At 39.7% G+C, this 16,969-nt stretch overlaps 1 protein-coding gene across 1 annotated transcript; it reads right to left on the bottom strand.

Annotated features, from left to right (window-relative positions):
• Nucleotides 1–1,968: 1,968 nt before the first annotated feature.
• On the bottom strand, nt 1,969–8,087 carry RB195_017170 (uncharacterized protein; the record flags this gene model as incomplete). Its single annotated transcript, XM_064184051.1, has 9 exons — nt 1,969–2,114; nt 2,320–2,419; nt 2,496–2,612; nt 3,227–3,360; nt 4,502–4,603; nt 4,760–4,829; nt 5,655–5,733; nt 7,834–7,949; nt 8,016–8,087. The coding sequence occupies 9 exons, from the start codon at nt 8,085–8,087 to the stop codon at nt 1,969–1,971; spliced, it is 936 nt and encodes a 311-aa protein (XP_064039932.1).
• Nucleotides 8,088–16,969: the final 8,882 nt, after the last annotated feature.

Genomic DNA, 16,969 nt, shown 5'->3' with positions numbered 1-16,969 from the left:
TATGAAAACACCATAGTTCTCTTCTAAAATCTGGTCAACATTTTGCTGGTCTATAGAGGAACTGGTATGAAGGAGTAAGAGATTTAGTGCAGTAGGAGGATCCGCCATGACTGAACCGTCGACCGATGGTCCGTAGATGCCCTAGGGCTACCAAGCCCTTCATCCCTCTTGGGTCCAAACAAATTGGTAGCATACTTTTCTGGGAGGATAAAAACACTGACCTGACATATTGGTACACGCCCGCAAGTCATTTCAACGCTGCGCACGCGTTCATAAGCCTCAAACGATTCCGAACTGAAGCTGAACGCGTAGGTGCATCCCCATAGAGTTTGATCAGTGCCGTGCACGTTATCCTCTATCGTTAATAGAAGAACTGCGGGTACTTTCAGAAATAAGGGCACTATTTTGATCGATGTCATCAACATTCGGAACAATAGCTATGCTAGTTATGAAGCTTTTATTAAAGGTAGTGTTCAGGGAAATTTACAGTGTTGTGGCAGAAGCTTTCTTTTTCAAGAGCAATCTGCTTGGCGGGTTGCTTGACAAGTTCTGGACAACGTTATTTCGTAATGAAGAATTTATTGCAAAAAAAAAAGAAATGGTTTGGAAACGGATGACGTGTGAGAAACTTGAAAACCTCAAAACACTTCCTTCACGTCCTATCGTCTCCTTCCCCAATGTAGCCTCGGAAGGTTTCTTAAGTCTTGGTGTGGGAGATCATTAGATCGCCTAGTCGGAGTTGCTTTCGGAAAAATAACGGAACTATTGCTAGATTATCGTTATGTTTGCTCGATCATCGGATATTTAAACTTAACTTCGGACCATCATCATCCGAAGAGCATTAAAGGCATCACCCCACGAATCTGAGGTGGTGCAGGTTTCAGGTGGGTTATGCCTATGCGTAGTCGTAGCTTATGGAGAGAAGGGTGATTCCGTCTATTTCTTCCTAATTGCTGTAAAAAGCGGGCCGGAAGATATGACTTCGAGCGTTCAGGCGCGCTGCTTTCCACAACGAGTTTGATTGGAGCGCGCCAGCCTTGTGCACGCGCTGCATCTTCCGGACCGTTTTTTACAGCAATTAGGAAGAAATGGACGGAATCGTCCTTCTCTCCATAATCTACGATCCCGTACATGACCACCTGAAATCCGTACCACCTCAGATTCGTGGGATGATGCTTTTAAGGTGATCTACGGGACTCTTACTTTGACCTAATCATACTTCACGATGGGACAAAAGCCCCGCGCAGCCGTCCAGATGATTAGTATCGACGTCGAGGTCTTAGTGACCTCCAGGTAACATGCATGGACTCGGGTGGTCCGAGCACAAGGAATAACGACAAAAATCTTTTCTATCAAATCTTTCTTAAATTCTAAACCATAAATGAGATGTGAACTTTAGAAAAGAAAAGCTTTATTCTAAAACTGTAAGATAAAACTACTCTTATACGTCGATAATCTCCAAATAACATGAACGTAAAATATTGAAGTGGCTCAAAATAATGTGTGAACAAATAATACAAATAGCTGTAGAAAAAATACCACGTGAAAAAAATATAATGAAAATTGAGGGGTAAAGACAACAATGTCAACCGCATCACTGTAGCCATGAGGCAACAGCGATGCGTTTGCAGCGATCGATACGATCAGTTGGGATTGAGATCCGCGCACAGCTAATGACTACCGTAATTGCGCGCGAGTTTTGGTCCTTCAGCGGGGAACATGTATGGGACGGAAATATTTTTATGGATGACACGAATAGAACGTAGCGATAACAATGGTCCTTTGAATAACTTAGAATTCTAGCCGAAATAAAAAAAGCGTCCAAAATATGAACATAGGAAAAATCTGGCTCAACTTTCACCGACCTAGCGACATTCGAAATATTCAAATTGACCAAATAACGTAAGAGTAATACTCCTAAACAACCGTAAATATGAATCCATAAGATGAAAAGATCCTCGAATTATCCTATGTGATAGTGCTCCAGTCAAACTCATCTTCTGACTCTTCTTCCAATTCGTGATTGAAGAGCTGAGTGATCGATTTGTATCGATCGGTTGTACAATTTTCTGAGCGGAATGACATGCACTCGGGGAACATATTACTCAGGTAGTCTGAAAACCACAAATCATCGGAGGAGAGAGAGTCAATTATGCTACTGTTACTTTAATCGTAAAACGAAATGAATACTGTAGGACGAAATGACGGTATGTTTCGGCATCGTACATTGTATTTACAGAAACAGGATGTAGAACGCGATGAGAGGCCCATAGTGATCAAAATGCTTGACTAAGGCAAGAATAGAGACTCTGAACATACCGCTAAATCTCCCAGTATCCATGTTTCTTATATCTTCCTCGCTGGTATAGTCTATTCCAGCAGTTTCCATACCAATTTTTAACCAGTCAATTTGTTCTTCCTGCAATTTAGCCCGCTCAGCAATCTCACTTGATCGATAATCGATTCGCGTGGAGACAAAAGAAGTTCGCTCTTACCGTTTTGTTCCTATCACAACCTCCATCGTTCTGAAATATCTGGTCGTATACGGCCTTAAACGAAGCAGAAAGATCATGTGAAGCGAACAACGCAAGTTCAGACAGATCTTCACTGGTCTAAATCGTGTTGTTTCGTTATTTCGTTATTTTTAGAGCGCGCTACAGTAAGTCAGCTGGTTCCACGTTCCTCATACGATTTGAACGACTACAATATACTAAAGGAAGCATGGAACGGAACTGAGGATGTTGGAATCTCTTCAGTTAAAAATAGGGTTAAGGATGTAGATTACGAGTTTGAGTGTATCCGCGCTCAATTTGCTCAAATTGTTTTCAGAAACTGCGGGTGAAACGACCCTTGTGTACGATTTTCCCTACGATGCACATTATAACTTGTACGTACTCCGCCGCATCGAGCTAGCGAAAGATAACGAATGAAGTTCCCTCAGTTGCCTCTTCACATCAAACCAATGGATATGCTGCTGAGGGGATCAACGTGTATACAAAAGTGGTGTCATAAGGTGCCTAGTAGGAAAAATCGTTAAAAAAAGGCCGTTTCCCACGCCGTTTTCCAGGATAATTATGAGGAATTCAGAGTGGTTACGCTCATATTCGTAATCTAAACCTCTAATCCTATCTTATTCTGAAGAGATCCCAACATCATCAACTCCACGGTATGCCGCCTTTAAATTGTTGGTAGAAAGCTGACCAGATGTATATAGCACATAGCGTACCTCTAATTGAGCGTCCTCAGACGTGGATATCGGCTCCTGCTGAACGTTATCCTCCTGTGTGTCTAGTTGATCGACAACTACTTTGCTTGGTACGGGTTTATTCGACGGGACTACCGCAATATCAGCAAGTCGACCTGAAGAATTCGAGTAAAATACTGCTCAATGAGGCAAATATGAGTGTCTAATTTTGTTGTTATTTGCAGAATACCTTTTTTGTGTTGCTAATAAAATAACTGGAAGATATCCATGTCAGTGTCAAGTCATAGTTTTGAGTTTGTTTATATCGTTAAGTACACCTCCAAAGATAGCGGTGGTGATGTTATCATGGAAATTGTAAACTTAAGTGACCTAACTGTTAAGTAACTTAATGTAACTGTTACCTTGAAGTTCCTGTTCTTAGAAAATCGAAGGCGTTCTGAGCACAGTCAGATGTTCTAGCATGAACCATAAGTAAGGAATGCACCATATGATCCAGCGCTGCATCAACGTCTTTGGCGGAATCGAACACAAATATTCTCTTGAGTTACCCTTAGCGGCGCAGCCCTAACACGGTAGTTAGCTGATATCACGGCTTTACGGACGGGCTGAGCGCTAGTCTTATGCGATGGTGCTTCAGTCTAAACCCGTCTTCTGACTCTTTTTACAGTTCGTGATTGAGGAGCTGAGCAATCGATGCGTATCGATCGGTTGAGAGATTTCCGGAGCGGAATAAGATGGAATGGAATTCTGGGAATGTATTGCTAACGTAGTCTAAAAACCACTAATCATGCTTTCAAACATTGTTTTTAATCTATCCTCGAAGTGCGAAAGTCCGACTTTCCTTGAATCTTGGCATAGAGAATGCCGAGAACTTGTCGAAATTCTAATTTAGCAACAACCAAGATTGTTAACAAATTTTATTACGGCTAGTGTTTCGTTTGATCTGACTTTCAGGGCTCTGACGAAGGCGACGACGCCGAACGTCTTGGCTGTTGCTAAATTGGACTATCGACAAGTTGCAATCTATTCTCTTTAAATCTGATATTGTGGAATGGCAAGACGTTTGCTGGAGTAGATTACACTTGTCTCTAAATTTTCTGGATCTGAAGAAGGCGACAATGCTACTTCAGATCCTAGCGATCCTGAGTCAACCGAAATAAAAGACTGGTAACAATCTCGATCTTTTGCTCAAAACGTACTACACAACAGGCGATGCGATTGCCAGGAAGATTTCCTTTTGGTGGGATTTATGCGAGTGAAATTTCTTGGATGGCATGACTAACGCAAGTGAATTACCTTCCATATACAATCGTTCGATAGCAGGATTCACCCTCGGCGGTGAACCTTCCAATGAGCGTGGACGTTTTTCTGGAGTGTTAACGCAAACCCATAGAGAACCTGCAAAAATGGAAAACTGGTAGGAAAAGAAATAAAATCATCAATTGGAAAAAATCACTTTGCGCATCAAATGTGCGTTGCTTTTTTCCAGGAAAAAAATCAAAAATTAAGGATTTATACTTTCTTCTCTTTCTAAACGTACGTTTGTCGACCTACCTTTTTCTCCTTCTTTTCTATCCAATCGCCGAAATTGTTTGTTTAATGACAGATTGTGTCGCACAGAATTCTAAATTCTTTCTGATTTGGATTTGGGAAAATTATTAGGAACAGTTTCGAATGAAAAATCTGAATTTTTCCGAAATCATGTTGACATCATTGTTTGTTTTTTGCACTCAGCTATTTCACAACTACTAACTCATTGCGAAATGAGGACGCCCACCTCGAGTTACTCGACGTTATAGCGACCGACACAACACACGTGGTGGTCATTTTTAGAATCTCTGTTGACATAGGAACGATGCTATGCGCGTGCGAGAATTTATTCCGCTCATTTCTACATGTTGCAATGTAGTGTGCTGAGGTAGATCCGATGGGCAGTGGGAGTCGACCAGTAAGTCGAGACAGTTAATCTCTTCTCTTTCTCGAACTGATTTTTTTCGTTGTTTTCCAGAATCATTTTCTAGTTCTTACATTGTTAGTTCCACAATACGAAAAATTTAAGACTTCAATAAATTTTTTCAGAAAATTTGAAATTTAAATATTTAGTAGGTGAAATTTACAAAGATTTGTGTGAAATTTTCCGTGTAAATGTGAAGTTTACCAAGAGCACTTTTCTTTTTTTATCAGCCTTTTTGGTTAATATTTGGAGTTTTATCCTGGATAGAACCCTTGTATTTCAGGTTTATCTATAAAAGAACTCATAAATCTATCATTTCCGAAAGCATCAACTTCCACTGTATCAAACATATTTTGCAGACACATGCGAGATCTGGTCTCCGTCTGCATTATTCTCAGTGCGGATGACCTACTGTGCTGGAGATGTTGAGGATCAGTTTTCTGACGAGCGTCAATCTTAACACAGGTATCACCCAATTACAAGTCCAAACCTCACCTTCCAGCTAGGATTCCGATTCTCTCGAAAATATTCGAATTTGTCCGCTAGGTACGTATAGATTCCATTTAGTGAGCATCTGAAAAAAAGTTCTTAGTCCGATTTTTCGCTCTCTAGAAATCCTTATTTTAATTCGGAATTTTAAATCTTCATATACCAAAGACTAAAAACGGGGTAAGATGAAAACGCCCCAGATAGTAGAATTATTTTAGTGGATGCTAATATATATCTATTTGTTTGTTTGTGCATTTTATAACACCTTTAGGGATCCCATAAAACATAATCACGAAAGAAAAAAGTTACCTAGAATACCGTCTATGTTTTATGCAGCAATGTTAGCCCTACTTAGCACATTGTGTGATGGGTTGACAGGGGAGTCTACTGCTATGGAAGGTGAGAAATTGTCACGGGAGATCCTTTTCCCAAATCCAGAACACTACGCTAGATATAAGATACTCAGAGTTTGGGTGACCAACTTAAAGGCATCACCCCACGAATCTGGGGTGGTGCAGGTTTCAGGTGCGTTATGCCTATACGTAGTCGTAGCTTATGGAGAGAAGGGTGATTCCGTTTATTTCTTCCTAATTGCTGTAAAAAACGGGCCGGAAGATATGACTTCGAGCGTTCAGGCGCGCTACTTTCTACAACGAGTTCGGTTGGAGCGCGCCAACCTAGTGCGGCGCCGCATCTTCCGGGCCGTTTTTTGCGGCAATAAGGAAGAAATGGACGGAATCACTCTCATCTCCATAATCTACAACTCCGTATAGGAACTCTTCACCTGAATTCCCCCAGATTCGTGGGGTGATGCCTTTAACCGAGAACGGTCGAGTCCGTCAGTCAGTGGCTCTGGGCGAGCGGCTGAAGGGACCTCAAGCGGAAGGGCTCACTAACCTTACTGTACCTGAACGGCTAACCGCCACTAGGAGAGAATAAAGACCAATTGCAGGGATGAATTTGAAATTTGCAGCTCTCCAAGAAAAAATCGTGAGCTCTAGAGATTACATCTCCGTGGAGATTATATTCACGGAAATTTCACTTTACAAACTTTTAGATACTCCTGTAGTCTCTATGAAAATAATATCCATAGGGCGAGTTTGATCTGAAAAGGTGAAGCTATCTCTCGAAATTGCATACAGGGTGGTGAGGATTCATCGTAGAGGAGAAATACTCCTGTTTCAGGATTTGAATTTTGAAAACTTTTCCTGAAATAAACAAGTCAAAATATTTGTTTTCCTTCGAAGAAACGTACTCCACGTAGTAAATGGTAGAAGAAAAGTGAAGAAGAGTGAAAACGGCTATTATGTAACTTTGTAATCTTGTAGTCACACGATTATTAAGTATGTATTCAAATATTTGGGTATTAAATTTGTGTTATATATGTATTGAGGAACAGGGGGAGGAGCAGGGGGGACAGCCGGTCAGATGTCCGTTTTAGCCCCATGGTCGATGGTTCGAAACTGTCCTGGTGCCAACCTAGCCTTTCATCTCTCCTGGGTCGACAAACTGATACCAGATTTGTCTGAGAGGATAAAAACACTGATTTAATCATCCCCGCAAGTCATTGTAGAGACCAACACGCGTTCCAAAACTTCGAAAGGTTTCGAATTGCAGTGAAACGCATTGTCCATCCCATGTGACTTTATCCTTTTTCCTTTAAATATTTTATCAAATTTTTATTCTTTTTTTAATCATAGCTACTCCACCTTTTGAAGGCATCACCCCATGAATCTGAGTTGGTACGGATTTCAGGTGGAGTATTCTTATACGGGATGGGAGACTATGGAGAAGGGGGTGATTCCGTCCATTTCTTCCTAATTGCCGCAAAAACGGTCCGAAAGATGCGGCGCGTGCACAAGGCTGGCGCGCTCCAGTCGAATTCGTTGTAGAAAATAGTGCGCCAGAACGCCCGAAGCCGTATATTCCCGGCCGTTTTTACGGCAATTAGGAAGAAATGGACGGAATCACACCCCTCTCCATAATCTACTATCCCGTATGCGAATACTTCACCTGAAATCCGTACCACCTCAGGTTCATGGAGTGAACCTTTAATCTTCTGAATGAGTCAAAGAATTCCAAATGAAGTCTTAATTCGAATCTTAATAATTAGGAATATGAAAAGTGTGTATAAGAATCTAAAGAAAGAAAAAGTTGTTGCCGAGTTGAGCACTTCCCCACTCACCTTTGACCCGGTGAATTTTCGATAGCCATTCGAATGAGCTGTGTATAGGAATACGGTGGTTTGTCATCGCTACGTACCCGTGGTGAGCTTTTGGCAGCCGGTTTTGGTGGAGACGACTGAAATCAGGCACCGTCTTCTGTTTTTATCCTTCTCTTTCTCCATCGTACTCGTCCACACCTCACCTCATTAATCGCTTCGCCTCCTTTCGCGATAAGCCAATTCAGTTGTCGTAGGCTCGAGTTCAATTCACCCATGTCTACAATTTAGACAATAGAATGACAAAACTGAATAGAATGACAAAAAGATATGGCAAGGATGAATAGAAATAGATACAGTGAATACACGGTAAAAAGATAGAAAAAAGAATACGACGAATATGGATCAGTCCCGTAGTAAAACTCCGTGATTCAGTACTCAAACGTATCCGCAACTAATTTGTGCATGAAGAGCGTACACGAAGAGCGTGGGTCCCATTGAACAGAGATCACCACCGAGACCATAAAAGATTTAAGCGTTGAGTACATAATCATATAGTTTTTTTTTAGGAATATTTCAGATAACGGAAATGTGAGAAATGAATCTGCAGGTATTATAAGACCACAATAGCTAATAGCTAGAAAACAAAATTGAAACGATTTATTTCACGTAGATTTTAAAATTACAAAATTAGGCGAAGAGCGTACACGAAGAACGTGATTATAGCAACATTACCTAACTGTTGGATTATCCCAGCAATATTCAATTTTAAATTATTATTTATTTTTATTTACAATTTCATTCAATTTTTTAAGGATTTTTTTTTCCATTTCAATCCATTTTCAATGTTCGTTTTTTTATTACCAAAAAATGAGGAGTGAATGGACATCGCTTTCAAGCAAATTTGTTCATTTCTACTGCCTCAGAAGGTTTTCTCCGCTGAATAGCAATAGAAGACCTTTTTTTTCTTTTCTGCATTGTTTGGTACAGTTTGCTTAAAACCTGACGAGTAGCATCGTTGAAGTATACTAAATTTTGTAGAATTTTTCATTACTCCACGAATTGTACACATTACTCCTGGAATATTGGAATTTGTTATAAAATTTAAAACCTATTTCAGTCCTGAATCACATCATTATTTTCTTCAGGACTTCTCTTTGGTTGAATAATCCAAGGCGAGTTTTATTTAGCCGCTCCGTTAGTGATCGAAAGGTAAGCTTAGAGTTTTGTCTACTTGGCTGCGGAGAGATTATTTCGCTTAAATTGTGGATCGAAGCCCATTTTAGGCATTGAAGAAGGGGATTTGCCGAAACATCAGTTAATAAAATCGATTGGCAACCTTACGTGCAGGTCATCAAAAATCAATACAGCCTCCTATCATCCCGAAGTTCATGGAATTCAAGCCTTCTGACCGTGTAAGTATTCATAAGGTTGGCGCCGAACGTGTTCATCCTGGCTAACGCGACGCTTCCGCTGCAATTTTGATCCTGAGCACACTATAAACGCAGCGGAACAGCGTGGAAAATAAAACGAAGTGTGGTTCCGTCAGAAAGCCAAGATACTATCTACCGCTTCCATTCGCTGCTCGAACCTACCTCGTCAAGCCGGTTGAACGGGTCCCGGGTGGACTATGATTAGGATTTCTTTATCCGTAAGGTTTTTTCTTGAGCTCTCTAGTCGAGCGGTCAGAATTGCAGAGTGCGCCAAAAATGTGGTCCCTCGATAAAAGGCGAATTATTTTCGCGAAATTGATTCGAAAACAACAACATTTTGATAATAGTTTATTAATAATACATCTAATAAGAAAAAAATGGTTTTAATTTAATGTGACCTCCCTTGGAACGAACAACAGCCTTCAGACGCTCAAGGTAGAACTCTATCTGGGACCGCAGGATTGTTCATTGTTTTGATCGGTGTTCGGGAAATGAATGGCGTTTGCGTGCAAATTACGGATCTTCATATGTTTCGATGTAAAAGTTGATAAATATTTGATATGCTAAGAAAAACCTCATTGTCAACTTTTTTTTCTACATATACGAACTAAAATCCATTTTCTAGGATACCTTCTACTTGAGAAATATTTTCGTAAACTTAAAAACTGACAACGAAAGTTAGCAGGTCCGAAGATAATTTGATCTGCCGAACTTCCTTCACATGGATGAAATGAAGGAAGACGCGGAAGAGTTGCTTGAAGAAAAAAATGACGCGCGAAAAAAAGTGATCATATTTATGGCGCACCCTATAGAAAACATTTAAAAAAAATGAGATATAGGCGTTTTTGTTCGTCGAAGACTAGGTTTTGGTTATTACCGTATTTATTATTTATTTTGAAGGTTATCATGCAGGTTTCCTTGCTGAAAAAGTAGAGGATAGAATTTATGAAGTGAGCAAGAAAATGAAAAAAAAAACCAGAGGTATTGAGCAGGAAGAAGGATGAGGATGAACTAATTGTGAGTTACAGTATCAACGGAGGTCAACATTCCTTTCCCACTATGTATATAATAAAACAGTTCGATCATTTAGATCTTTTAGATTTTAGGAATAAAAGAAAGGAATACGAGAATACCCTTGCGAGGAACCAAAATTTCAAATAATTTCTACTGGAATCGGAAAAACGCTAGAACGGAGGTGGAATTTGATTTTTGTGACACATTTTCAAATGAGTTTTTCCTAGATGAGATTCGAAGGCGATCAAGCGAAGATTTTCGTCTTATTCCAGTTTGTGATTATTGAAACATTGATAGAAATCTTCAACTAGCGATGATTTGAGAATGATAATAGTACGCATCAAGTTCGCAAGTGTGGCAAACAATTAGCTAAGAAATGAATGAAAAGTTTCTACTCTTTTCATTATTCTTTCCTTTTCATGCGCTTATGATCGGATTTCATTCGTCCCCATCTCCTCTGCATTTTACTTCTTTAGCAATGTGGCAATAAATTAAACATACCGCTCGCATAAAATGTAAATATATGTGTGGTACATTTATCTATTCTCTATAATGTATATATTGCGAAAGCGAATATAAAAAAAAGAAATAATGAAAGACGTTGGAGATTTAAAAAGGCAACCACATTCGCTTAAATTCTTTCAAAAAATACTCGGCTAAGTCTTATTTCCGATAAACCAATCCTATGTGGAAATAGAGCGGCAGATGGACGAGTTCCCCCTTTTTTTCTTCTACTAGCAATAGATAAGGTAATAATAATAATAATAGATAAGATAGTAACAATAATAATAAAAGATAAGGTAATAATAATAGTGAAAGATAAAGTAATAATAATAATAATAGTAATAATAATAATAATAATAATAATAATAATAACATATCTATATTGAACGCATCGAACTCAGATTTTGAAGAAAAGAGAAATCTTGGGATTTGTTCGAAAGAGAAAATTCTGGTTTTTGGCTTCCAGAAGAAATATTACAGTATGCTCAAATGTTGTGCAATCATCCATGAAGCACAACAGAGAGGGCGGATTGCGTGTGGCATGCGCGCACGCAATCGGCTCGAATCTCTCAATGTTATAATTGCTAAAACTATTCGTAAAATTGAAAATATGTAAGATATTGTCTCGTAGGAGTGATTATCATGAAATCAATGAGTGAACAGAGTCAGAAATCAATGAACCAATAAATTAATTGATCGCTAGTAGAATGCATCAGAGCGAAAAAAAAAGTATGGAATGGAATGAGTGGATGAAATTTGTTGGAGTTGGAGTTCTCTTGGGACCACAGTGATTTACACCCTTTTGAGGTGTTGTGTCAGAGATAAGCGGGAGAAGATTTTCAAGGAAGAAACGTGTTTGGCGTAAGCGTAACGTTTAATAAACGACTAACGGAAATTCTGAGAAATGAAACTAAGAAAAAATGGAAAATAAAATAAAAAGTGATACATCGACGTCTGATTGTAATTTCAGCTCATCCTACAAGGGAAAAAATTAATTTGCTATGAGTTATTGAGGAATTTTTGGGATCTCTATAGCTCTTCCAAGAGTTGAGATAACTGTAAAGCGAAAATATTATTAATAAATATAATAGGTTAATAAATAATAAGTAAAATTAATGAAATAATAGATATAATAATGATATAGAAATATTTTTCTGGCAATCCCAGATTTAAAATCTAAGGAAAATATCCAGGCTACAAGAGCGGGTATTAATATTGTTTTCAGGAATAACATGCTAAACATTTCCTTAACTAAAAACTGGACGGAATATCTGCTGCAATAGCGCTCGAACAGCAAAAGGATAAAATTAATGTTTGTTGGTAAGGATAAAAACGGATGGGCGGAGCCGTCCCACGCAGCGTTCTGCTCGGGACATTCGAGAAAACAAAAAACCTCGGAAGAATTTGCTACTATCGTAAAGCTAACAACATATGCCTATGTAGCCGAACCCCTTTCTCCTAGCCAAAACAACCCACGGAATAAGTTTTGCTAGAAGATCATGGATTTACGCTTGGATGGATTTAAGGATAGGCCACCCCCACTCGCGTTGAGTCATATTTCCTGACAATTCACTGTTGTGCATGGTTATTATGCTGAAAACACTTCCGATGTCGTTCTTGCTGTTGTGACCAGCGAACAAAAACGCTAAAGATTGTGGAAAAGTTCGAAAAGAGAGCAAAGACACTTGGAGAAAAATTGCGCCGACAACAAAACCATAATTGCTAAGAGGAAAATAATGGTTCTAGAGAATCGCAATTTGTTGGGTGGAAACGAAAAACGGTTTTGTGTTCGCTTCCTTCTAGGAGTTTTTTTTTCTGTGATTTTTAGAGAGAAGAAAGAGAAATAAAGAGAGGAAATGTGGATCCAGAAGAAGATAGAGCGATAATCTGTTAAAATGCGAAATCCTATAACTACACACGAGGAAAAAAGAGTTTATCAGCTTATGTTAAGAGCTTGTCTGATATTGAAAACTTTTCAAGCAGTTAAGGATCCAGGAAACAAGAGCGAATGTTGAGGATCGCTGTGTGCATTGTAGATAGCGCAGAAGTAAAACGTTCGATTTATCGTTTCCTAAAATCTGTGTGCGAGAACTGGTCTTCAGAACGTTTGGATTTTTCTGCGCACTAAGCTGAACAAAAAGAAAATCCAGTGGAGCTAAAATCTTGACGATAACTCGTAAGCAAAAATAAATCTAAAGTGAGGCAGCACAAAAAGGAAAAAGAACACGAAGCTATAAGCATAAACATTGACGATAGGAACAGGGGACCAGTTCTCGCACAATTTCGTGGGAATTTCAATACAAATCCGAATCGAGCAAAACAAACACGTGAATTGAAAATGCGTATCGCATAGCCATAAAGATTATCTCTTCTTCTTACCGGATATTTCCTACTTCCTACCTCATTGGTTACGTAAACGTAGCTTGCGACAGCGCACCTGAGAAAGCATCAATGAGAAATTCCTTCACAGAAACGTCAAAAAAAACCGAGCAAAGATTAAAGACCCGTAAAACGAACTGCCATACGGCTAAATTATGCCCATACACCTACACCTACGTATCGATTAAGGTGCGCCGCTGAGCCTGAGGCTGGAGGGAACGTGGCGAGCAGCACCATGCTCACTTCCTATGGAAGCCACGGAGGTGAGAGGAGCACTCAGGTGATTCATCGTTGAGCCAGAATTTGTCCGAACTTCCTCTAGGAAGTCTCCTTAAGTATGAACGGTCGAATACTCATGGAGGAGCTAAGGAAAAGCTAGCCAAGCTGTTACTATGATCGAAACGTTCATAACTACCATTGCCCGGGGGCATAAATGTTGCGAAATCCTCGTGGTTACTAGGATTTCTTGGAATTTTTCAGTGTGTTATGCTGCGGATACATCAAGCTGAACGGATTGACAAGGGGAATCCCGAATAACCTGCCAACCCACCACTCCTCAAGCTTTGAAGGGCCATGGCTTTGAAGGTCTTGTTGTGTAAAATTCAGGCGAAATTCTAGTGAGCTCTGTTCCATCTTGTTTTTTTTTTGTTTTATGGCACACCTACAGGTGTTTTCAATAGATAAATAAATAAATAAATAAGCAGTATATTACCACATTAAACATATCTAGTTCACATCGCTTACGATATTCCTCCAGATTCGAATCTTCAACGTCCTCGTGAGTCAAAACAAACAGAGTGCGGCCAGAATTTCCACCGATCTGCTGTGAAATATTGTTGAAGCGTAGAAAAATTGTGTTTTTCTTCCGTCTGTTTCATTTCTTCAAAATTATTTACCATTTGAATCAGTAATTTCATATGACATTTTGAATGGACAGAAAAAATTCAGGACATATGGTCAGGTTAAAACGATAACACGGATGGCTGCGTAAGCCTCTGCGCTCGAAGAGCTGGGACCATGGGGAACTGCAGAGATGGATGGCGATAGTGGAGGATCTTTACACGATCCCAACGCCTACGCCTCACCGCGCCGCTTATGCAACTGTCCTTGCTTCGTGTCGTTTTGACCTAATTAGAGAGGATAAAGGAACAAATTTTCTGGCGTTAATCAATCCGCTTGGGATGCGCCCCCAGGTTCACTTCAATTCAGAATCGTTTGAGGTTTACGAACGTGTAACTGGCCTATAGAATGACTTGCGGTGGCTAGCTGATGTGTCAACTCAGTGTTTTTTTTTCCTCCCAGACAAATCTGGTACCAATTTATCGACCCCGGCGGGGTGAAAGGCTTAGTGAGCCCCGGGGGCGGATTCGAATCTCCGACCGATCGTGCAGGAAACTATTCCGTGATAGGTGTGATTCAAAATAAATCTAAAAAAAAGAAAAAAAAACGAATAGGAATCAAGTAAGAAAATGTTTTTTACGGAATAAAATTTGGAAAATTGGAATTTTTCATGGATTCATAAATCCTACACAATCCTGAGATGAAGTCGAACATATCGGTGCATTCTGAGCGGAATGTGATTGATCCCTCCTTTAACATTTTTCCATTTCACACATCCTTTAATATTTTTCCATTTCCGTGTCTTTCTCGCCTTTGTTCGCTCTTTCGCTTGCCTATATCAATGTTTTCTGTCTGCTTTGTTCTGATTTATTTTTGCACGAAAGAAGAAAACTTCTGATTCGCTACAAATTAAGGTTGACGCTCTTCAGCTACCATATCTAAATGCTCTACACTTGTTGCGAACGAGGTTATCTACGCAAACGATCATGTCCAGATAGCCGTCGACAACGAAGGGGGAATCCTGTAGTGGCGTCGTCGTCCTTTAGGCGTCCAAAACCGGACTAGTCGGTCGTTAGAGCCGGTCGCCTAATGTTCAGTTGTTGCTTCTTAAGGTCATTTCTTGTTGTGTTTTCCGCTAAGACCACTAAATTTTTCTTAAGAAATTTTTAGCAAATAATAATTAGACGAATAATTTCCTGACGACTTTTCAACGTCTTGGAGATTTCTATCATTACCAAGCACTGAACACTTTCATTCTTGGCATAATCACTCGGAAACTGTTTTCGTAAAAAAATTTCATTTTTTTTTCTTCAGAATGTTTTTCCCTTTGTTAACATCGTTACAAGAAAAAAAAATCATTAAATCAGACGAAAAATCGCGAAAGTGCTCCCATCTAATCGCAAATCGCGCTCACGTAATCAGTTACGTATGCAAAGCAGTTCGGATTTTTCGGAGTACAATTTCCGGATTTTCTACGGAATTGACTCTTCGCTGCTATCTTGATAGAGTTGTCGATCCTTGTGAAATCTTCTAAAGTTCTCTTAATATAGATAAATAAATGATAAATAAAGAAATGTCTTAGAAGAATGAAGAAATTAGCACAAAAAGGTCCTCCCATCTAATTTAACCGTTGATATTCTGTAAGAAGATTAGCGCTTCAAAAATAGCGATGTGATCGAGATTGTTCGCAGCAAACTCAGATCCCTATGGTTCAGCTTATTTTACCTCTTTTAGCCAATTAGAAAAAGAAAAAGCTGGGTGAATAGGGGAAATAGGTGGGTCCCACCGTCTTACAAACTACTTAGCGATAGCTTCTCAGTCGCACCACTTGTGACGTCGGCAATGCTCCGCCCGCTATTACGATAACATCTGACGGACCAATCGGACGAAGATAACGAAGCAGGAATGGTGGATCTTCTTCATGTATCCTATAGCAAAAGAGAATTCGTACATTATTTCTTACTCTCATTGATTTCTCACCATTTATTCGGTCGATCTGTTGAGTTTTTGAGTGTTTCACAGATTTATCGCGTTGAAGAATACGATTTTTTTTGGGGAAATGCCGTTCGGAGCTAAAAAAAAGAACACGAGAAAAACGGGCCATCACCTTTATTTTGTCTCATCTGATTTCTTCGACATTTTTAATTTAATTCTGCATTTATTTTCATTGTATTCGTGGTTATTATTTTATTTATCTCAGTTTAATTTCTATAATTTTTCATGAAGTGTTGGATGCGCCAGAACTTGTTTTGGTTCAAGCGAATCCGACGCGAATTCCTTCCTCTCGGAACATGGTCGCTGACGTAGGAAATATGCACGTAGTGTAGACTGTGCAATTACGTACGCGTCACAGTCACGTAACGTTGGTGCCTACGACTTGTTTGACTTATAGACCAGGTTAATGTTATAGAAAGTAATGTTACAGAAAGTACGCTGTGATCCGCATCTTTGCCGATGTGCGTAGTCCTTGAGTATATCCGAGCTCATCCAGTTCGATCTTCAGCTAGAGCTTGCATAGAATCTATCCATCCGTCGCTTTTTCACAATGTGAAACATTAGTTGCAATTCAAGCACCTATCAATGCCAGATGCCTTCTGAGAAAGTTCCCAACCTTCTAAATGGCCTTCCCGGTCGTCGGAGAAAATTCTCCACTGAGATTGTTTTTTCGCTACTTTTTTCTGAGAACTTTCTTCGACGACCACAGGGTTTTAGGCAGTTTGGACCTATGAACTCCTTCAGGGCAACTTGGACAAGGCGATCAGACGATCTCCTTGCAACGTGACCAGGGAGGCGCAGACGGTTTTTTGTGACTGCTTCAGAAGGCCGGGCTAGATGTTAGTGGGTTCCATGTGTTATCCATCGGCACAACATATCCACTTCTGCATAAAGTTCTTCCTTATGGCATACCATTGACCATAATTGTCGCCAAGAACTATATGTAGCCATCTTGGTCTCCAATCTTTTATTATACATGTCCACCTTATTCGATT

Source organism: Necator americanus, chromosome II, assembly GCF_031761385.1.
Source record: "Necator americanus strain Aroian chromosome II, whole genome shotgun sequence".
In the NCBI taxonomy this organism is placed as follows: domain Eukaryota; kingdom Metazoa; phylum Nematoda; class Chromadorea; order Rhabditida; family Ancylostomatidae; genus Necator; species Necator americanus.
Note: the sequence above shows the minus strand (reverse complement) of the source record. Positions and strands in the feature narration are given on the sequence as shown.